This window comes from Hyperolius riggenbachi, chromosome 3 (assembly GCF_040937935.1).
Source record: "Hyperolius riggenbachi isolate aHypRig1 chromosome 3, aHypRig1.pri, whole genome shotgun sequence".
NCBI lineage: Eukaryota > Metazoa > Chordata > Amphibia > Anura > Hyperoliidae > Hyperolius > Hyperolius riggenbachi.
Genome location: NC_090648.1, coordinates 203,539,092 through 203,561,681, shown reverse-complemented (window position 1 = coordinate 203,561,681; position 22,590 = coordinate 203,539,092). Strand labels below are relative to the sequence as shown.

At 47.6% G+C, this 22,590-nt stretch overlaps 1 protein-coding gene across 5 annotated transcripts in view; it reads left to right on the top strand.

Moving 5' to 3' along the window:
* The window catches only part of TRPM1 (transient receptor potential cation channel subfamily M member 1), a 299,961-nt gene that overhangs the window by 220,638 nt on the left and 56,733 nt on the right, over positions 1-22,590 (top strand). For all 5 annotated transcript variants that reach the window (XM_068275588.1, XM_068275587.1, XM_068275586.1 and 2 more), the window contains one exon: positions 3,905-4,194. In XM_068275588.1, the coding sequence (XP_068131689.1) occupies positions 3,905-4,194 (290 nt within the window). The remainder of the gene's footprint in view (positions 1-3,904; positions 4,195-22,590) is intronic.

The following is a 22,590-nucleotide window of genomic DNA, read 5'->3' as shown; positions in this document are numbered from 1 at the left end:
ATCCTGCTATTTCCTGACTATCCTGTCCTGTCTTTGTGAGGCACGCCATCACCGCAACGCATTGGCTGCCTCATTCCAGTCTGTTTTATTGTGGACGCTTGCTGTCACTAAGTAGTGGCTAATTAAGCAAGCGTTCATTCTGACTACCTGTCCTGATTTCCTCAGTTCTGGTTTATGCGCTCAGCGCTACTTTGCGCTGAGACGTTATAGCGAAAGTATTGTTTGTGGCTGTCGGATCTGCACTGGCTCTGTGCGCCACAATCTCCTATTGGAGTCAGTCCTCCCCTCCACTATACTAGGGATAGCCTGTTTCCTTGTGCTAGTGTGTGTACCTCCTTCACGTCAGCCCATGCGTTGCATGCTGACTGTGGAGAATACACCACCAAGCCTTACAGAATTTTATTATTTTCAGGGAACAATGTAAGATCTAAAAAATTAACAGTTTCCCTACTGAATTCACCCGCAAACTTCAAACCATATTCATTGACATTTATCCACTCTAAAAATTCCTCTAACTTCTCCTGAGTGCCCTTCCAAATAAAAAAGGCATCGTCTATAAACCTCCTCCAGAGCACCAGGGCGGCTCCGGGGCCCATGGGGCCACCTAGAATAAACCTTTCCCAGTGGGCCATGTATAAATTTGCAAACGCCGGAGCGAACCGCGTCCCCATCGCCGTCCCGGTGCTCTGGAGGATGTATTCCTCACCATACTTAAAATAATTATGTTTCAATATAAAGGAGATCCCCTCCAAAATAAACTGAATCTGCTCTTTTTCCAAAGTGCCGTCTTCCTCTAAGAAAAATTGTACTGCCTCCACCCCCTTGGTGTGTGGTATTACCGTATAAAGTGAGGCCACGTCCAATGTACAGAGCCAATAGTCCTCAGTCCATTCATAATCTGTTAAGGTTTTGAGAAAATGCCGGGTGTCCTTAATATAGGAGGGAGTAGATTTTACTATTCTCTGTAGATATTGATCTATATATTTCGATAAGTTGGACGTCATGGATCCAATCCCCGATATGATGGGTCTTCCTGGGGGATTGTCTAGGGTCCTATGAATCTTAGGAAGATGATAGTATACTGGAATTCTAGGTTTATCTATATATAAAAATGCAAACTCATCTTCATCTATAATTCCCTTCTGTTTACCTTCCTTCAAAAAGTTCTCCAATCTCTTGAGGAACTTTAAAGTTGGATCCAATTTCAAAACTCGATATGTTTTGTCATCATAAAGCTGGCGTAGGGCCTCTACATGATATTGTTCTGAATTCTGAATTACAACCCCCCCTCCCTTATCAGCGGGGCGAATAATGATAGATTCATCATTCTGCAGTGTCCTCAATGCTCCCCTCTCCATCGGCATCAAATTGTCCACAAAGTGATTATTCAATTTATTTAAATCCTCCAGTACCAGTGTCTCAAAAGCATTCATAGGTTTGCTAGATTCATTTAGCGGATAAAACCTAGATTTATTTTTTAGACCGGAGTGTATAAATGGATCTAGTTCAGAATTGACGGTCTCCCTCACCTGAACATTCTTAGCAAAATGTTTTTTTAGACATAAATTCCTCATAAATTTTTTAACACTAATAAATGCTTCAAATTTATTCAGCTTACTGGAAGGGGCAAATTTCATGCCCTTTGCCAGTATAGAGTGTTCAACCCCAGAAATTGGTCTTTGACTGAGGTTAAACACCCCATCCTCCCCCATTCCTATTTGTTGTGGTTGCTCCCCCTCTGTTTGGCGGGTTTTTTTAGAGAGTCCCCTCCCCCTCCTTCCTCGCATTCTGAGTTTGTGCGTCTGTTTCTGTCTATGTACTGATCTATTTTTTGTTGTTCTGTTTTTTGTTGTTGTGTTTTTTGTTGTTGATGTTTCTTGTCTGGTGGCACTTTTCGCATCTGCTGTTGCTTGATGGTGCTCCTCGTCTCCCGTTGAAAATTTGGCATTCCAAACCTTAAATTGGTACAGGGGTCTAAAAAATGAATATTACTCTTGGGATTAGCCCCAAGTGCTTCATATCTATTATGTGTAGGGACCAAATGAGTGGTAGTCTGCATCTCCTCCTCTTGGGTCTGTCCAATGGTTAAAGTGTTTGAAGTGTTTGATCTTTCCTCACATCCTATTGCCCCACTGCTGATCAAAATAGTCTTGGTTTCCTGAATGGCACTAACTGCCCGACTGTTGTCTGCCATACTTGTCCTCTCTGATGTTTGTTGTGAGTGGCTATTGCTGCTATGATTTTCTGCTGATCCCTTTGCCTGCTCATCAACCTCCCCCCCAATAGTGGTTTGCTTAATGAGATTCTCCACTATATCATCTTTACTAGTGGCAGTGGGGGGTGGGTCCATCTTGAGTGGGGTAGGTCTCAAGACCTCCTCACTCCTGTTTTTAGAAAATCTAGGAACATTGGAAATTTGGTGGCCCCAACAGTTAAGAACCCCAAGAGAAGTATGAAAATACAAGGATACTTCAGAAAATGCAGTTTCTGTAGAGCATGTAGGGAGAGTGGTTTACCTATTGAAAAAACAAGTGAGGTAATCTCAACATCTAATAAAGAAGTATTTAAAATAAATACAGTAATGAACTGTGATACAGTAGGGGTCATATATGTACTTACCTGTCCCTGCTCTAGACAGTATGTGGGGAGGACGAAGCGCACTTTAAAAGAGAGATTGGGAGAACATTGTGCAAATTTACTAAAGGGGAACAGTAAACATCCATTGTCAGCCCATTACAAAGAACATCATGACTGTTCCTTTAAGGGAACAAAGTTCTGTGCGATAGAGAAAGTATTAAAGCCATGGAGAGGAGGAGATTTTATTAAACAGATGTCCAGGAGAGAATCCAACTGGATTTACAATTTAAATACCCTAAAACCATATGGCCTTAACAGCGAGATAGAGCTGTTCGCCTTTGAATGATTTGTATCACTGTTACTATGACAACAAGCGAATCTGCACAGCATAAGAGACAGCCCCTTCTATTCTTCGTGTTGCCAGCTTTGAGAAAGGAAGGCGTACCTTCCGAAACGTCAGCTTCAGGCAATACGTGTGATGTCACACGCAACGAGGAAGAAGGCGTGAGCATACCATCTATACGGAGTGTGGAGATACGGAGTCCGTGTATCAACACTACCGCTTCTCTTCCGAGAGCCGGGCAGTCTGCCCGACCCTGCAGTATCCACTCTGCAGCGCGTCAGTCTCTCTCACTGTGCCGCCGGCCGGGGCCAATGAGATTGAGCGGCTCCCCCTGCAGAATTTGATCAGCTTACATGCTACAAGTTAACTCAACACGGGGTTCGTGAGTATCCTACTTCGAGTGTACTACCAGCACCATTCCAGCAGGCTAAGCTTAGTGAAGAACTTCAGGTACCATTGACTTATATTGTGAGGCACAGAACCCAGCAATAACAAGCGTTCTTTTGTGTTCAACTACCTCATTAATGGGAATGCTCATTGGATGCCTAAATATCAAGTCACTTATATCCATAAGGTGCAAATTGCCTAGCATGCTATTTATTATCAATCACTGAAGAGTATTACCTCTGCATGAAGTTTTTCGATAAAAAATCGTCCACATTGAATGATTACTCTCCTTGAACCATTGATATTTAACGTCTACCCATTATAATATCACGATCACCTGAAAATTTTGGGTTTTTAACCGCCGATTACTTTTAATAATTTTAATAAATTTGTTAATTGATGCACAATATCCGTTAGCGCTATCTGATTTTTTAGAATTTATTACCTAAGTATATTAATATGCTCTCTGTCTTCAAATTATTCTGCCAGTGACTATCAAAAAGCCATCCACTGTTTTGAGATTAAAGTTGAAGATGTCCATTTCAATTAATGAAGTTTTAAATGTTATAACAGCATTGTTTCATTGATATTCAATAGGATGATGAGCCTCCCACTAAAGGGAAGAAAAAGAAAAAGAAAAAGGAAGAGGAGATAGACATTGATGTGGATGATCCAGAGGTTAGCCGTTTCCAGTACCCTTTCCACGAGTTAATGATTTGGGCTGTGCTGATGAAAAGGCAAAAGATGGCTCTTTTTCTGTGGCAACGAGGGGAGGAGACAATGGCCAAAGCACTGGTTGCCTGCAAACTGTACAAGTCCATGGCTCATGAGTCATCTGAGAGTGACCTTGTGGATGACATTTCTCAAGATCTGGACAACAATTCAAAGTTAGTATTTCTTATTACTAGATTAACAAAAGTTTGCTTTCTTAAAACAGAAAGAATTTGCAATAATTCAGGTTGGAGTGAGCTTGAGATGTCTCCCAGAGCAACACTGCTGAATATATGCAAATTAACCTTTGTTACCCTTAGAAGCTAAACACACCTCCAGAACCGCTGGAATGCAATGATGTGTCAGCATGTTAATTTGTACAGAGCCAGAATAATCCAACATGCATACAGACTGTTTTGGATTGTTTGATTCTCATCAGTGCATGGCATGGATTAATTTGGTTCTATGGAATAGGGCTCGTAACACCAAGAGGTACAGACTAACCAGCAAGCTCATGGTGAACCAGAACTCATTGGAGTGTGTAAGGGACTACAATGGTCCTAAAAGCCCCCTTACTAAGATGTTAAGAAAAACAAAAGTTTGCTTTCTTAAAACAGAAAGAATTTGCGATAATTCAGGTTGGAGTGAGCTGCTGCTGAATATATGCAAATTAACCATTGTTATTACTCAGTGGCGTACCTAGGGCATTTGGCACCCGGTGCTGAGTATTAAAAGACACCCCCCCCCCCTAAAAAATGGGCGTGGCCACAACCTGCGGCGTGCTTCGCGGCAAAAAATGGGCGTGGTCATGACCGGATGAGGGCGGAGCTAACTGTAATTTAAAGTATTAGCTAGTATAGTTGCCCCAGTATAGCTAGTAGTTTCCCCCAGTATAGTTGCCCCCAGTGAAGCTAGTATAGTTGCCCCCAGTGAAGCTAGTTGCCCCCAGTATAGCTAGTATAGTTGCCCCCAGTATAGCTGGTTTAGTTGCCCCAGTATAGCTGGTTTAGTTGCCCCAGTATAGCTAGTTTAGTTGCCCCCAGTATAGCTGCCCCCAGTATAGCTAGTATACCTGCCCTCAGTATAGCTAGTTTAGTTGCCCCCCAGTATAGCTAGTTTAGTTGCCCCCCAGTATAGCTAGTTTAGTTGCCCCCAGTATAGCTAGTTTAGTTGCCCCCAGTATAGCTAGTATACCTGCCCCCAGTATAGCTGCCCCCAATATAGCTAGTATACCTGCCCCCAGTATAGCTAGTTTAGTTGCCCCCAGTATAGCTAGTAGTTTCCCCCAGTATAGTTGCCCCCAGTGAAGCTAGTATAGTTGCCCACAGTGAAGCTAGTTGCCCCCAGTATAGCTAGTATAGTTGCCCCCAGTATAGCTGGTTTAGTTGCCCCAGTATAGCTGGTTTAGTTGCCCCAGTATAGCTGGTTTAGTTGCCCCAGTATAGCTGGTTTAGTTGCCCCCAGTATAGCTGCCCCCAGTATAGCTAGTATACCTGCCCTCAGTATAGCTAGTTTAGTTGCCCCCCAGTATAGCTAGTTTAGTTGCCCCCAGTATAGCTAGTTTAGTTGCCCCCAGTATAGCTGCCCCAAGTATAGCTAGCATACCTGCCCCCAGTATAGCTGCCCCCAGTAGAGCTAGTATACCTGCCCCCAGTATAGCTAGTTTAGTTGCCCCCAGTATAGCTAGTTTAGTTGCCCCCAGTATAGCTGCCCCCAGTATAGCTGGTATAGTTGCCCCCAGTATAGCTAGTATAGTTGCCCCCAGTATAGCTGGTATAGTTGCCCCCAGTATAGCTGGTATAGTTGCCCCCAGTATAGCTGGTATAGTTGCCCCCAGTATAGATGGTATAGTTGCCCCCAGTATAGCTGGTATAGTTGCCCCTAGTATAGCTAGTTTAGTTGCCCCCAGTATAGCTAGTATAGTTGCCCCCCAGTATAGCTAGTTTAGTTGCCCCCCCAGTATAGCTAGTTTAGTTGCCCCCAGTATAGTTGCCCCCAGTATAGCTGGTATAGTTGCCCCCAGTATAGCTGGTATAGTTGCCCCAGTATAGTTGCCCCCAGTATAGCTAGTTTAGTTGCCCCTAGTATAGCTGCCCCCAGTATAGCTGCCCCCAGTATAGCTAGTTTAGTTGCCCCCAGTATAGCTGGTATAGTTGCCCCCAGTATAGCTAGTTTAGTTGCCCCTAGTATAGCTGCCCCCAGTATAGCTAGTTTAGTTGCCCCTAGTATAGCTGCCCCCAGTATAGCTGCCCCCAGTATAGCTAGTTTAGTTGCCCCCAGTATAGCTGGTATAGTTGCCCCCAGTATAGCTAGTTTAGTTGCCCCTAGTATAGCTGCCCCCAGTATAGCTGGTATAGTTGCCCCCAGTATAGCTGCCCCCAGTATAGCTGCCCCCAGTATAGCTAGTACAGTCCCCCCCCCCCAGTAAAGATGCCCAGGAGGGGGAGAAGCAGCGCTAGAAGAAGGGGCAGTGGTGGGGAGGGGGGAAATATCCCCCCCCTCCCTCACCTGGGACCCCTCCTTCTGCCTCTCTCTCCCCCTCCAGAATAATAGCTGCGACAAAGTGCGAGGCGGCCGGAGGCGTATAGACAATTACTCACCTAATCTCCGCGTTCCCAGCGTCATGACGTTACAGGTCTCCGCCTCCAATGCCGCCCACTGTGCTTCCACTATTCAGGAAGCACAGTGGGCGGCATTGAAGACAGAGACCTGTGACGTCATGACGCTGCGCTCCACGCTTGGAACGCGGAAATCAGGTGAGTAATTGTTCATACGCCTCCGGCCGCCCCGCACTTGTTGCCGCTATTCTGGAGGGGGAGAGAGGCAGAAGGAGGGGTCCCAGGTGAGGGAGGGGGGGGATATTTCCCCCCTCCCCACCGCTGCCCCCACTGCCCCTCCTTCTAGCCCTGCTTCTCCCTCCTGCTGTGCTGCTGTGGGGGGTCGTGGTGACACCCCCCTGGGTGTCTGACACCCGGTGCGCCCCGCCCCCCTGCGCACTATGGTAGGGACGCCACTGTTATTACTAGATTCTAAGGGAAAATTGTTGAGCTCATTTTCTATTCTACTGACATTTGCTCTTTCATATAAAGGAAGGAAGAGAAATTGTAAAATCATATGAGACTTTACTTGCAGTAATTATTAAATCATCTATTTGCTATTCCAGTCCTTCTTAAGTTGTAAGATAATTGTTTAGCAACGAGTATTTCTTTAACATGCTCATATAATAGAACAGTGATATACCGTATTTTTCGGACTATAAGACGCTCCGGACTATAAGACGCACCTAGGTTTAGAGGGCAAAAACCAGGGAAAAAAAATATATCCTAAACCTAGTGCATCTATAGTGCAGGGGTGTCTTATAGACCTTCCTCCCCCCAATTATGTCCTCCTTGTACCTTTCAAGTAGCTCTTGTGCCCTGCTTTGTCCCATATCCCTGTGTCCAGTGTCCCCATCTCCTCCATATCAGTGTCCTCTGTCCCATATGATCCCATACATTATTGCTGTGTATTCTCTCCTCCTGTCGTCCATCCTGCTGTGTATTCTGTCCCTGTGTCCTTTCTTCCGCTGTGTATCTGGGCTCTGTATCCTGTGTCCATGTCTGCTGTGTATTGCCCACTGTTTGTCTCCTGGCCTCTTTGTGTCCGTGTGCTTGATCTTGCTGTGTACCCTGTGTCCGTGGTGTATTGCCCGCTCTCTGTCCCCTGCTCTCTTCCCCCCCTTCCTTTGTCCCCGGATTCAGACCCCTTTTCCATACTTAGCTGCAGCATTCTACCTGATGTCTGTCCCTCTGTGTACTCAATCCAGCTATGTATCCTATATACACGTGTCTGCTGTGTTTTGTCCGCCGTCTATGTCCTGCCTTCTTTGTGTCCGTGTCCTTTGTTCCTTGTCACGCTATGTATCCAGTGTCCGTGGTGCCCGCTGTCCCGTGCCCTATGTCCCCGAGTGCAGACCCGTTTGTCCATACTTAGCTGCAGCACACCGCTCCGATGAAGAAGAAACAGCCATCTGCTCGGTCTTGAGGGTGTCCGTGGTGCCCGCTGACCGCTGTCCCGTGCCCTATGTCCCTGTGTGCAGACCCGTTTGTCCATACTTAGCACACCGCTCCGATGAAGAGGAAACAGCCATCTTCTCGGTCTTGAGGGTGTCCGTGGTGCCCGCTGACCGCTGTCCCGTGCCCTATGTCCCTGTGTGCAGACCCGTTTGTCCATACTTAGCACACCGCTCCGATGAAGAGGAAACAGCCATCTTCTCGGTCTTGAGGGCGGAAGCAGAGCGACATCACTGGGGCCAATCACTGCAATCCCTGCAACTGAGGGAGTGCAGTGATTGGCCCCAACGATGGTGCCCTGCTCCCGCCCGCGAGACCAGCGCGTCCTATTAGGAAGGGAGCAGGAGCAGTGAGCTGCCGTGATTGGCGGTTTGGGGCAGCGCCTCTCAGCTTGATTGGTAGATGGCTGCTTCCTCTTCTTCGGAGCTGCAGCTAAGTATGGACAAGCGGGTCTGCACTCGGGGACATAGGGCACGGGTCAGCGGTCAGCGGGCACCACGGACACTGGATACATAGCGTGACAAAGGATATGGACACAAAGAAGGCACGACGGGCGAAACACAGCAGACACGGACACAGCATACACAGCGGGAGAAGGACATGGCCACAGGATACACAGCGGGATCAAGGACACAAACGGACAGACACCAGGTAGAATACACATGGGTACAGAGGACACATAGGTGCCGGTCCAAATTTTAGTATTCGGACTGACTTTTCCCCCCAACTTTTGGGGGAGAAAAAGTGCGTCTTATAGTCCGAAAAATACGGTACTTTACATTAGCATTACATTTACACAGTGTGAAGTTTAGAGGGGGTCGCAGCCAGCACGCAGTACACAGATGTATAAAACAAAGTCCGTTTATTGTGCAGTAGAAGAAAACAGCTTCAGTTCAGCAGTATAAGTGGAAAATAACAGTTCAGCTTACTTCAGCTTGGTAATATAAAGTCCAGCAGGATCAAACAAAGTTCAGTTTTCATCAGGCCAACACCATACAAACAACAGAGCAGGGTATGGTTTGGCTTCCATCAAATACTCCAATATTCCTTGTCAGGAGATTCCACAGCATACATGCTACTCCTTCAACACCTCTTCTCAGACTGCCTCTGAGGCTGCTTCTTAAGCATAAATTTGCATCTCATCAATACCATAATTAGTGAGACTCTCAGCCTGACTGACAACCAGGTGTGTACCTAGGTGGGATGGGAAGGCCCGCCCTTCCTTCCCTCCCATCCCAGGAGTCCGGCCCTGAGAAGAAAAAAAACCAAGCAGCAACTGCTTGCTGCTAAAATCCGGACTCCCTTCCTAGGACCACACAGGGTTTTAAAGTGACCATAGTCCAAATACCGGGGAAATATACCTCCCATCTATTACCCAGCCCCGATGGCCCCTACATATCCCCCCCCTCTGCCTCAACCCCGAGGCGGTGGAGGCACATAGACCCACTAAACAGTGGACTCGGGAAAGGGCATCAGCGTTCTGGTGCACTTTACCCGGCCTATGTTCCACCACATAGTTGAACTCCTGGAGAGAGAGAAACCACCGGGACACTCTTGCATTCGTTCCTTTGTTTCTTTTCATCCATGCTAGCGGGGCATGGTCAGAGATCAACCTACATTTTCTACCCAACAAATAGTAGCGCAGGGAGTCCAGGGCCCATTTTATGGCCAAGCATTCCCTCTCCACTACCGCATAGTTTCTCTCAGCGGCCGTCAGCTTCCGACTGAGAAAAACTATGGGATGTTCTTCTCCATTAATCACCTGTGACAGGACCGCCCCCAACCCAACATCTGAGGCATCTGTCTGCACTACGAACTCTCGAGTGAAATCGGGGGCTACCAGGATAGGGTGACTACATAATGCCGATTTCAGCTCCACAAACGCTTTTTCTGTCTCTGCCGTCCACTGTATCATCACTGACTTCCGGCCCTTGGTCAAGTCAGTTAGGGGAGCTGCTAGGGTAGAAAAATTGGGAATGAACCGTCTATAGTATCCCACTATCCCTAAGAAAGCTCGAACCTGTTTCTTACTGATGGGGTGGGGCCATTCCTGGATTGCCTCAATTTTGTTAATTTGGGGTTTTACCAACCCCCTTCCGACAATGTACCCCAAGTACTTTGCTTCCTCCATACCTAGGGCACATTTCTCGGGGTTCACTGTAAAACCCGCCTTCTTTAACGCATCCAGGACTGCTTGCACCTTGGGAAGGTGGGACTCCCAGTCTGAACTGAAAATTACGATGTCGTCTAAATAGACCGACGCGTATCTTTGGTGTGGACGCAACATTCTGTCCATAACTCTCTGAAATGTGGCCGGGGTGGTCTGTAACCCAAACGGCATTCTTTTATACTGAAAATGGCCCTCAGGTGTAGAAAATGCCGTTTTCTCTCTGGCGTCTTTGGCCAAGGGTATTTGCCAATATCCTTTGGTCAGATCTAATGTGGTTATGTAGCGGGCTGGGCCTAACCTTTCTATCAATTCGTCCACACGGGGCATGGGATAACCGTCAAATTTGGAAATTTCGTTTAATTTCCGGAAATCGTTACAGAATCGCAGAGTTCCGTTTGGCTTGGGTACCAACACAATCGGGCTTGACCATTCACTCTGCGATTCTTCAATAACGTCCAATTCTAACATGCGCTTCACTTCCTCTGACACTGCCTTTCTGCGGGCCTCCGGGATGCGATAGGGCCTGACGAACACTTTAGCCCTGGGCTCAGTAACAATGTTGTGCTCCACCATACCCGTAAGTCCAGGCAAATCCGAAAATATCCCCTTGTTTCTCTGAAGAAACTCTTTTACTTGTTGGACCTGGGATTTGGAAAGAGTGGGGGCTATTTTCACATCCTCAATGCTGATATTGGGTACAACACTCACACCTACCCTAACCGGCGTGGTCTCTCTCTCTTTCCAGGGTTTTAACAGATTGACGTGATACAGTTGATAGGGTTTCCGTCTCCCTGGCGGATGTACCTTATAATTCACTTCCCCCACTTTTTCAACGATCTCGAAGGGACCGTGCCACCTGGCCAAGAATTTACTCTCCACGGTTGGGATCAATACTGCCACTCTATCCCCCACCTGGAACTGCCTGATCTTTGCGGAGCGGTTGTATACCCGACTCTGCGCTTCTTGGGCTGCCAGTAAGTGTTCCTTGACCAGGGGCATCACCTTGGCAATGCGTTCTTGCAACTGGAAAACGTGTTCCACCACACTTTTGTGGGGACTGGACTCACTTTCCCAGGTTTCTTTGACCAAGTCAAGCAACCCTCGAGGTCTGCGCCCATAGACCAGTTCAAATGGTGAAAAACCTGTGGAGGCTTGAGGTACCTCCCGAACAGCAAACATCACTGCCGGCAATAAACAATCCCAATCTTTTCCGTCCCTTTGAACAACTCTTTTTAACATCATTTTTAAGGTTTTATTAAACCGTTCCACCAGCCCATCTGTCTGAGGGTGGTAAACAGAGGTTCTCATCTGCTTAATCTGGAACAGTTTACACACATCACCCATCACTTTAGACATAAACGGGGTTCCTTGGTCCGTAAGAATTTCCTTAGGAAAACCCGTCCGAGTGAACATATTAAACAATTCTCGGGCGATAGCTTTGGACGTGGGTTTTCTTAACGGAAAGGCTTCCGGGAAGCGAGTGGCATAGTCGAGTATGACAAGGATATATTGGTGCCCCCTGGCAGACTTTACCAGTGGCCCCACTATATCCATGGCAATGCGCTCGAATGGCACCTCGATGATTGGCAAGGGCACCAAAGGGCTTCGAAAATGGGACACTGGCGCGGTTAACTGACAGGTGGGGCAAGAAGCGCAGTAATTCTTTACTTCGGCCTTTAACCCAGGCCAGTAAAACCTGTCAGTTATCCGCGCCTCCGTTTTCTCGGCACCCAGGTGACCTCCCAATGCTTCATTGTGAGCCAAGTCTAGTACCATCCTCCGAAACTCCTGAGGCACTAGCAGCTGCTCAACAACCTCTTCTCTGACCTTGGCAACCTGATATAACATATCCCCATGAACTGAAAAATGAGGGAATCTCTCCTCTGCCCCAGGTTCCTGGGGAACTCCATTTACCACAGATACTTGTTCTCTCGCATGGGATAACGTTGGATCCCGCATCTGCGCAGTGATAAACAACCCTTTTGACACATCCAGGTCAGGGAGCATAGATTGGGGGGAAGATTCCTCATCATCCTCGCCCAACATAACTTTTAATGGGGAATCATCCCCCCCCTCTGTAACCTGCTCAGGGTCCCGACAAGGATGGTCAGTCTCATTTTCATCCATTGGCAACATGACATCATCTTTTTGCAATAATACATGATCATTTTGCAATACATTTTCTGCAACATTTGTATCTAGACTTGGTACATCAAGTTCTCGGGTAGGGGGAGGAGGGGCTAAGTTATTATCAGAGTCCTTAAACAACTTCCCCTTGACATTCTCCCACAGTACCCAAAATAGTGGAAAGTCTCGACCCAATATAACTTGGCACATTAGGTTTCTTACCACTCCGACGTCGTGAGTAATTGTCCCACAGTCCGTTGAAATCGACACTGGCACCACAGGATAAGTCTTTGTGTCTCCGTGAATACACACCACCTTAAGCGGCTTTAGCACAGTGTCAATAGTTCCAATCAGATCAGCATGCACCATGGTTACCATACTGCCTGAGTCCAGCAAGGCTTTGGCAGGTACCTGGTTCACACTGACGGGACACACAAAACTCTCCTGGCACTCTGCCAGGCATACCTCCTGGGCAAAAAAGGACACCCTCCGTAGTACGTCACACTGCATGGGTTCCTCCTGCAGTGGACACTGGGCTCTGGTATGGCCCCAAGCAGAACATCTCCAACACTGGATCACACCTCCCTTCCGGGGTGTAGCCATAGCAGGTGGCAACCCCTGAGCAGCTTTTGGGAATACTTCCCTATTTCTGGTGATGCTGGTTGCGGGGTTCCGTGAAGCACCCTTTCCAGAGTCAGGGAACCTTGCAACACGGGGTAAGATGGGGCCCGCCTGGCCCTTTGGAGAGAGTAGATCTTCCACTACGGTATATCTCTCCACCAACTCCACCAGCTGCTCCGCTTTTTTGGGGTCTGCATGACTGACCCATCGCTGTAGTCCCACTGGCAAGGCACGCAGAAAACGATCCAGCACGAATCGCTCCACCATCTCAGGCCCGGTAAGTACCTCTGGTTGCAGCCACTTTGTCGCCAGTTGGATGAGGTCATACATCTGTGATCTGGCTGGATGATCCACCCGGTATTTCCAGCTGTACACCCTCTGTGCCCGGACCGCTGTTGTTACACCTAGTCGGGCCAGGATCTCTGCCTGTAGTCGATCATAGTCGAGGGCGTCTGCAGCGTTGAGATCGTAGTAGGCCTTCTGGGGTTCTCCCGTCAGGAACGGTGCAAGGATACCAGCCCATTTGTCTTTCGGCCATCCTTCCCGCTCTGCTGTCCTTTCGAACATTTTCAGAAAGGCTTCCACATCATCTGTGGGGGTTAGTTTCTGCAGAAAGTGGCTGGCTCTCACCATCGCCTGGTTGCTAGGGGCAGCTCCTGCTGTCTCTTTCCCCTGGGCCAGCTTCTGCACCGCCTCAAGCAGGATTTTGGCTTGCGCCTCTGAGGCCTCTCGCAGGGCTTCCGTGGCTTGCTGTTGAGTCACCATACTCGCCTGCTGAGACACCATACTCTGCTGTAGCTGCACAGTTGCTAAGGCCATTTGTTTCAGCAATTCCTCCATCATGCATACAAGGAGACTGGCCCTTTAACCACTTCCCGACCGCCGTATGTACAATTGGCGGCCGGGAAGTGCACCCCGCAAGGACCGCCGTATTGACAATTGGCGGCGGTCCTTGTAGGGGCATGGGCGGAGCGATCGCGTCATCAGTGACGCGATCCTCCGCCTCCGCCTGGCGCCGCTCACCCGCCGCAACATCCCGCCGGCCATACGGAAGCGCCGGCGGGATGTTAACCCCGCGATCGCCGCATACAAAGTGTATAATACACTTTGTAATGTTTACAAAGTGTATTATACAGGCTGCCTCCTGCCCTGGTGGTCCCAGTGTCCGAGGGACCACCAGGGCAGGCTGCAGCCACCCTAGTCTGCACCAAGCACACTGATTTTTCCCCCCCCCCTGCCCCAGATCGCCCACAGCACCCATCAGACCCCCCCCTGCCCACCCCCCAGACCCCTGTTTGCACCCAATCACCCCCCTAATCACCCATCAATCACTCCCTGTCACTATCTGTCAACGCTATTTTTTTTTTTATCCCCCACCCTGCTCCCTGCCCCCTCCTGATCACCCCCCACCCCTCAGATTCTCCCCAGACCCCCCCCCCAGACCACCCCCCCTGTTTACTGTATGCATCTATCCCCCTGATCACCTGTCAATCACCTGTCAATCACCCGTCAATCACCCGTCAATCACCCGTCAATCACCCCCTGTCACTGCCACCCATCAGCCAGCCCCTAACCTGCCCCTTGCGGGCAATCTGATCACCCCCCCACACCAATAGATCGCCCGCAGATCCGACATCAGATCACCTCCCAAATCCATTGTTTACATCTATTCTCTCCTCTAAACACACACTAATTACCCATCAATCACCCATCAATCACCCCCTATCACCACCTGTCACTTTTACCTATCAGATCAGACCCTAATCTGCCCCTTGCGGGCACCCAATCACCCGCCCACACGCTCAGATTGCCCTCTGACCCCCCCTTATCAATTCACCAGTGCATTAATTACATCTGTTCTTCCCTGTAATAACCCACTGATCACCTGTCAATCACCTGCCAATCACCTATCACCCATCAATCACCCCCTGTCACTGCCACCCATCAATCAGCCCCTAACCTGCCCCTTGCGGGCAATCTGATCACCCACCCACACCATTAGATCGCCCGCAAACCCGCCGTCAGATTACCTCCCAAATGTATTGTTTACATCTGTTATCTTCTCTAAACACCCACTAATTACCCATCAATCACCCATTAATCACCCAATATCACCACCTGTCACTGTTACCTATCAGATCAGACCCTAATCTGCCCCTTGCGGGCACCCAATCACCCGCCCACACGCTCAGATTGCCCTCAGACCCCCCCCTTATCAATTCGCCAGTGCATTAATTACATCTGTCCTTCCCTGTAATAACCCACTGACCACCTGTCAATCACCTGCCAATCACCTATCACCCATCAATCACCCCGTCACTGCCACCCAACAATCAGCCCCTAACCTGCCCCTTGCGGGCAATCTGATCACCCACCCACACCAATAGATCGCCTGCAGATCCGACATCAGATCACCACCCAAGCGCAGCGTTTACATCTATTCTCTCCTCTAAACACCCACTAATTACCCATCAATCACCCCCTATCACCACCTGTCACTGTTACCCATCAGATCAGACCCTAATCTGCCCCTTGCGGGCACCCAATCGCCCGCCTACACGCTCAGATTGCCCTCAGACCCCCCCTTATCAATTCGCCAGTGCAATATTTACATCTGTTCTCCCCTGTAATAACCCACTGATTACCTGTCAATCACCTATCAATCACCCATCAATCACCCCCTGTCACTGCCACCCATCAATCACCCCCTGTCACTTCCACCCATCAATCACCCGCTGTCACTGCCACCCATCAATCAGCCCCTAACCTGCCCCTTGCGGGCAAACTGATCACCCACCCACACCAATAGATCGCCCGCAGATCCGACATCAGATCACCACCCAAGCGCAGTGTTTCCATCTATTCTCTACCCTAAACACCCACTAATTACCCATCAATCACCCCCTGTCACTGCTACCTATCAGATTAGACCCCTATCTGCCCCTAGGGCACTCAATCACCCGCCCACACCCTCAGAATGCCCTCAGACCCCAGCCCTGATCACCTCGCCAGTGCATTGCTTGCATCTATTCCCCCCTCTAATCACACCTTGAGACACCCATCAATCACCTCCTGTCACCCCCTAGCACACCTACCCATCAGATCAGGCCCCAATTTGCCCCGTGTGGGCTCCTGATCACTCGCCAAATCCCTCAGATCCCCCTCAGACCCCCTTCCGATCACCTCCCCAGTGCATTGATTGCATCTATTTTCCCCTCTAACCACCCCCTGAGACACCCATCAATCACCTCCTGTCACCCCCCTAGCACTCCTATCCATCAGATCAGGCCCAATACAACCTGTCATCTAAAAGGCCACCCTGCTTATGACCGGTTCCACAAAATTCGCCCCCTCATAGACCACCTGTCATCAAAATTTGCAGATGCTTATACCCCTGAACAGTCATTTTGAGACATTTGGTTTCCAGACTACTCACGGTTTTGGGCCTGTAAAATGCCAGGGCGGTATAGGAACCCCACAAGTGACCCTATTTTAGAAAAAAAGACACCCCAAGGTATTCTGTTAGGTGTATGACGAGTTCATAGAAGATTTTATTTTTTGTCAAAAGTTAGCGGAAATTAATTTTTATTGTTTTTTTTTTCACAAAGTGTCATTTTTCACTAACTTGTGACAAAAAATAAAATCTTCTATGAACTCGCCATACACCTAACGGAATACCTTGGGGTGTCTTCTTTCTAAAATGGGGTCACTTGTGGGGTTCCTATACTGCCCTGGCATTTTAGGGGCCCTAAACCGCGAGGAGTAGTCTAGAAAACAAATGCTTCAAAATTACCTGTGAATAGGACGTTGGGCCCCTTAGCGCACCTAGGCTGCAAAAAATTGTCACACATGTGGTACCGCTGTACTCAGGAAAAGTAGTATAATGTGTTTTGGGGTGTATTTTTACACATACCCATGCTGGATGGGAGAAATTTCTATGTAAATGGACAATTGTGTGTAAAAAAATCAAACAATTGTCATTTACAGAGATATTTCTCCCACTTAGCATGGGTATGTGTAAAAATACACCCCAAAACGCATTATACTACTTCTCCTGAGTACGGCGGTACCACATGTGTGACACTTTTTTACACCCTAAGTACGCTAAGGGGCCCAAAGTCCAATGAGTACCTTTAGGATTTCACAGGTCATTTTGCGACATTTGGTTTCAAGACTACTCCTCACGGTTTAGGGCCCCTAAAATGCCAGGGCAGTATAGGAACCCCACAAATGACCCCATTCTAGAAAGAAGACACCCAAAGGTATTCCGTACGGAGTATGGTGAGTTCATAGAAGATTTTATTTTTTGTCACAAGTTAGCGGAAAATGACACTTTGTGAAAAAAAACTATTAAAATCAATTTCCGCTAACTTGTGACAAAAAAATAAAAACTTCTATGAACTCACCATACTCCTAACGGAATACCTTGGGGTGTCTTCTTTCTAAAATGGGGTCATTAGTGGGGTTCCTATACTGCCCTGGCATTTTAGGGGCCCTAAACCGTGAGGAGTAGTCTTGAAACAAAAATGACCTGTGAAATCCTAAAGGTACTCATTGCACTTTGGGCCCCTTAGTGCAGTTAGGGTGCAAAAAAGTGCCACACATGTGGTATCGCCGTACTCGGGAGAAGTAGTATAATGTGTTTTGGGGTGTATTTTTACACATACCCATGCTGGGTGGGAGAAATACCTCTGTAAATGACAATCTTTTGATTTTTTTACACACAATTGTCCATTTACAGAGGTATTTCTCCCACCCAGCATGGGTATGTGTAAAAATACACCCCAAAACACATTGTACTACTTCTCCTGAGTACGGCGATACCACATGTGTGGCACTTTTTTGCACCCTAACTGCGCTAAAGGGCCCAAAGTCCAATGAGTACCTTTAGAATTTCACAGGTCATTTTGAGAAATTTCGTTTCAAGACTACTCCTCACGGTTTAGGGCCCCTAAAATGCCAGGGCAGTATAGGAACCCCACAAATGACCCCATTTTAGAAAGAAGACACCCCAAGGTATTCCGTTAGGAGTATGGTGAGTTCATAGAAGATTTTATTTTTTGTCAAAAGTTAGCGGAAAATGACACTTTGTGAAAAAACACAATTAAAATCAATTTCCGCTAACTTTTGACAAAAAAATAAAATCTTCTATGAACTCACTATACTCCTAACGGAATACCTTGGGGTGTCTTCTTTCTAAAATGGGGTCATTTGTGGGGTTCCTATACTGCCCTGGCATTTTAGGGGCCCTAAACCGTGAGGAGTAGTCTTGAAACGAAATTTCTCAAAATGACCTGTGAAATTCTAAAGGTACTCATTGGACTTTGGGCCCTTTAGCGCAGTTAGGGTGCAAAAAAGTGCCACACATGTGGTATCGCCGTACTCAGGAGAAGTAGTATAATGTGTTTTGTGGTGTATTTTTACACATACCCATGCTGAGTGGGAGAAAGATCTCTGTAAATGGACAATTGTGTGTAAAAAAAATTAACAAATTGTCATTTACAGAGATATTTCTCCCACCCAGCATGGGTATGTGTAAAAATACACCCCAAAACACATTATACTACTTCTCCTGAGTACGGCAATACCACATGTGTGGCACTTTTTTGCACCCTAACTGCGCTAAGGGGTCCAAAGTCCAATGAGCACCTTCAGGCTTTACAGGGGTGCTTACAATTTAGCACCCCCCAAAATGTCAGGACAGTAAACACACCCCACAAATGACCCCATTTTGGAAAGTAGACACTTCAAGGTATTCAGAGAGGAGCATGGTGAGTCCGTGGCAGATTTCATTTTTTTTTGTCGCAAGTTAGAAGAAATGGAAACTTTTTTTTTTTTTTTTTTTTTTCACAAAGTGTCATTTTCCGCTTACTTGTGATAAAAAATAATATCTTCTATGAACTCACTATGCCTCTCAGTGAATACTTTGGGATGTCTTCTTTCCAAAATGGGGTCATTTGGGGGGTATTTATACTATCCTGGAATTCTAGCCCCTCATGAAACATGACAGAGGGTCAGAAAAGTCAGAGATGCTTGAAAATGGGAAAATTCACTTTTTGCACCATAGTTTGTAAACGCTATAACTTTTACCCAAACCAATAAATATACACTGAATGGGGTTTTTTTTATCAAAAACATGTTTGTCCACATTTTTCGCGCTGCATGTATACAGAAATTTTACTTTATTTGAAAACTGTCAGCACAGAAAGTTAAAAAAATCATTTTTTTGCCAAAATTCATGTCTTTTTTGCTGAATATAATAAAAAGTAAAAATCGCAGGAGCAATCAAATAGCACTAAAAGAAAGCTTTATTAGTGACAAGAAAAGGAGCCAAAATTCATTTAGGTGGTAGGTTGTATGAGCGAGCAATAAACCGTGAAAGCTGCAGTGGTCTAAATGGAAAAAAAGTGGCCGGTCCTTAAGGGGTAGAAAGCCCTAGGTCCTCAAGTGGTTAAATGTCACTTTTTAAACGGAACTTTTTCTTTTCCTGCAGTGCTGCGCTGCCCGCATCCGAGCACCAGTTGTGAAGTTTACAGGGGGTCGCAGCCAGCACGCAGTACACAGATGTATAAAACAAAGTCCGTTTATTGTGCAGTAGAAGAAAACAGCTTCAGTTCAGCAGTATAAGTGGAAAATAACAGTTCAGCTTACTTCAGCTTTGTAATATAAAGTCCAGCAGGATCAAACAAAGTTCAGTTTTCATCAGGCCACCACCATACAAACAACAGAGCAGGGTATGGTTTGGCTTCCATCACATACTCCAATATTCCTTGTCAGGAGATTCCACAGCATACATGCTACTCCTTCAACACCTCTTCTCAGATTGCCTCTGAGGCTGCTTCTTAAGCATAAATTTGCATCTCATCAATACCATAATTAGTGAGACTCTCAGCCTCACTGACAACCAGGTGTGTACCTAGGTGGGATGGGAAGGCCCGCCCTTCCTTCCCTCCCATCCCAGGAGTCCGGCCCTGAGAAGAAAAAAAACCAAGCAGCAACTGCTTGCTGCTAAAATCCGGACTCCCTTCCTAGGACCACACAGGGTTTTAAAGTGACCATAGTCCAAATACCGGGGAAATATACCTCCCATCTATTACCCAGCCCCGATGGCCCCTACAACAGACAGTGTAAGTGTGCTACAGTAAAATGCATAAACAGTCTGTAATGAATAGCGGAGATGCCGCCGCATGGGAGAGCGGCATGGCGGCTATCTCCGCGTCCCAGCCGGCGGCTACTGCCGCGCAGCAGCGTGATGCTGCCTTGCCTGGTCCTTCTAGTGCACACAGATGGAGAGCTACGCGCGCGCGCGCCAGGTGACAGGACCTTTATGCTGCTAGAAGGGGAGTCAGCTGATCATGCCGATCAGCTGACTCCAGCTATGCTCTGGATTGGCTGAGTGACTGGGGCAGCGCTGTGGAGCACTTTTAGTATATATAGGACCCGCTTGTCACTTGCAAGTTGTCTGCTGTTGCGAACATATACGTGTGAGCGCTCAGACCTGAGTCAGATCCCACAGTGTGTTAGAACCAGCCGGAGCTGGCAATTCACACTGAGCCAGATTCCATTGATAGCTTTAACCTTCTGCCGCCCGCGTCACGCCAGTAGGCGTGGTCGCGGCGGCAGCCCCAGGACCGCCTAACGCCAATTGGCGTAAAGTCCTGGGGCTCTATTTTGCATGAAATCGCGCGCATGGTGCGCGCGCATCTCATGCACGGAGGGCGGAGCTCCGCCCCGCCTTCAGTCTCCAAATGGCTATTGCCGCTCGGAAGACTGTTAGACGGCGATCACGCCGTCTATTTACTTGGTGCAGCGCTGCGATGAGCAGCAGCGCTGCACTGGGGACAGCCGTGTGACACGGCTGTCCCCATGGGGGACAAGAGAGCGATCGGCTCTCATAGGCAGAAGCCTATGACAGCCGATCGCCATAATTGGCCGGCTGTGGGGAGGGAGCGAGGGAGGGAATACATTTAAAGAAACAGGGGTTTTTAGAAAAAAAAACAATAATATTTATTTAAAGAAAAATAAACATGGGGGAGCGATCAGATCCCACCAACAGAGATCTCTGTTGGTGGGGAGAAAAGGGGGGGAAATCACTTGTGTGCTGAGTTGTGCGGCCCTGCAGCTTGGCCTTAAAGCTGCAGTGGCCAATTTTGCTAAAAATGGCCTGGTCACTAGGGGGGTTTAGCCCTGCAGTCCTCAAGTGGTTAAAGTACTATTGCTTGCTACTGTTTATGTGTTAGACTAGTTCCCAGGTGTTGAGACCAAGGACCTCACACCTAAGACTAGGAGATTGCTATATTGTTACTATCAGACTGTTTTTTGTCAAGTTTATCTGATGCAGTTTCCGAATTAATGTTGGGACATCCTGAGCCTAAGTCCATTGACGAGGCAATCGCTTTAGCTGTAAGGGTAGATCGCCGCTTACGCTATCAAAGACAGTCCCGGGGTAGAAATGCTGTAAGATATGTCTCCTACGCCTCCTCTCCACCCTCGTCACCCTCGCCAGAGCCGATGCAAATCGGACACTCTGGATTGACGCAGGTGGAAAAGAATCGCAGGAAATCAGAAAAACTCTGTTTATACTGTGCTGAGGAGGGTCACAGGCTTCAGAATTGTCCTAAGAAGTCAGGAAACGCTGCCGCCTAGGTGTAGTCAGAGGTAATACCCTAGGCGAGCAGTCTCTACCTCTAAACAATAATCGTCTGCTCCTTCCCTGTTCCATCACGTGGGAGGGTCAGACTGTCCCCACAGAAGCCTTTGTAGACTCCGACTCTGCAGCTAATTTCAAAGATTATGACTTTGCTAAGAAATTGGGAATTCCTTTACTTCCATTAGACCGACAGATTCTGGTTACTGCAGTTGACGACTCTCCATTACAGAGTAGACAACCTCTTTCTCAGACCCCATTGTTGGTGTGTAATGTAGGGGTGTTACATAAAGAGAGTTTACAGTTCTTGGTCCTGCAGATGGCAACCTCTACCATTATTCTTGGTATGCCTTGGTTACAACTTCACTCTCCTCAGATTGACTGGGCTACAGGTCAGCTAAAGCGCTGGTCGGCCCATTGTCATCATCATTGTTTGGAGAAAGTTGCTGTTTGCGCTACCAAGATTCAGGTTAAAGGTGTGCCAGTACAGTATGCGGAATTCTCTGATGTGTTCTGTCCCAAGTCTGCAGACAAACTCCCGCCTCACCGTAGCTTCGATTGTCCCATCGATTTAAGATCTGGTTGTATGCCTCCTAGGGGTCACCTTTATAATCTATCAGGACCTGAGAAGGTAGCAATGCAGGATTACATCAAAGAGAATTTGGCCAAAGGCTTCATCCGCCCTTCTCGTTCACCAGCTGGGGCAGGATTCTTTTTCGTACAGAAAAAGGATGGAGGCCTCCGACCCTGCATTGACTACCGAGGTTTAAATAAGATTACAGTAAAAAATTGTTACCCTTTGCCTTTGATTGACGATTTATTCGCTCAGGTGACCAATGCCAGTATTTTTTTCCAAACTGGATTTGCAAGGTGCATACAACCTGGTACGGATTAGAGACGGTGACGAATGGAAGACGGCGTTCAACATACCCGATGGGGACTACGAGTATCTGGT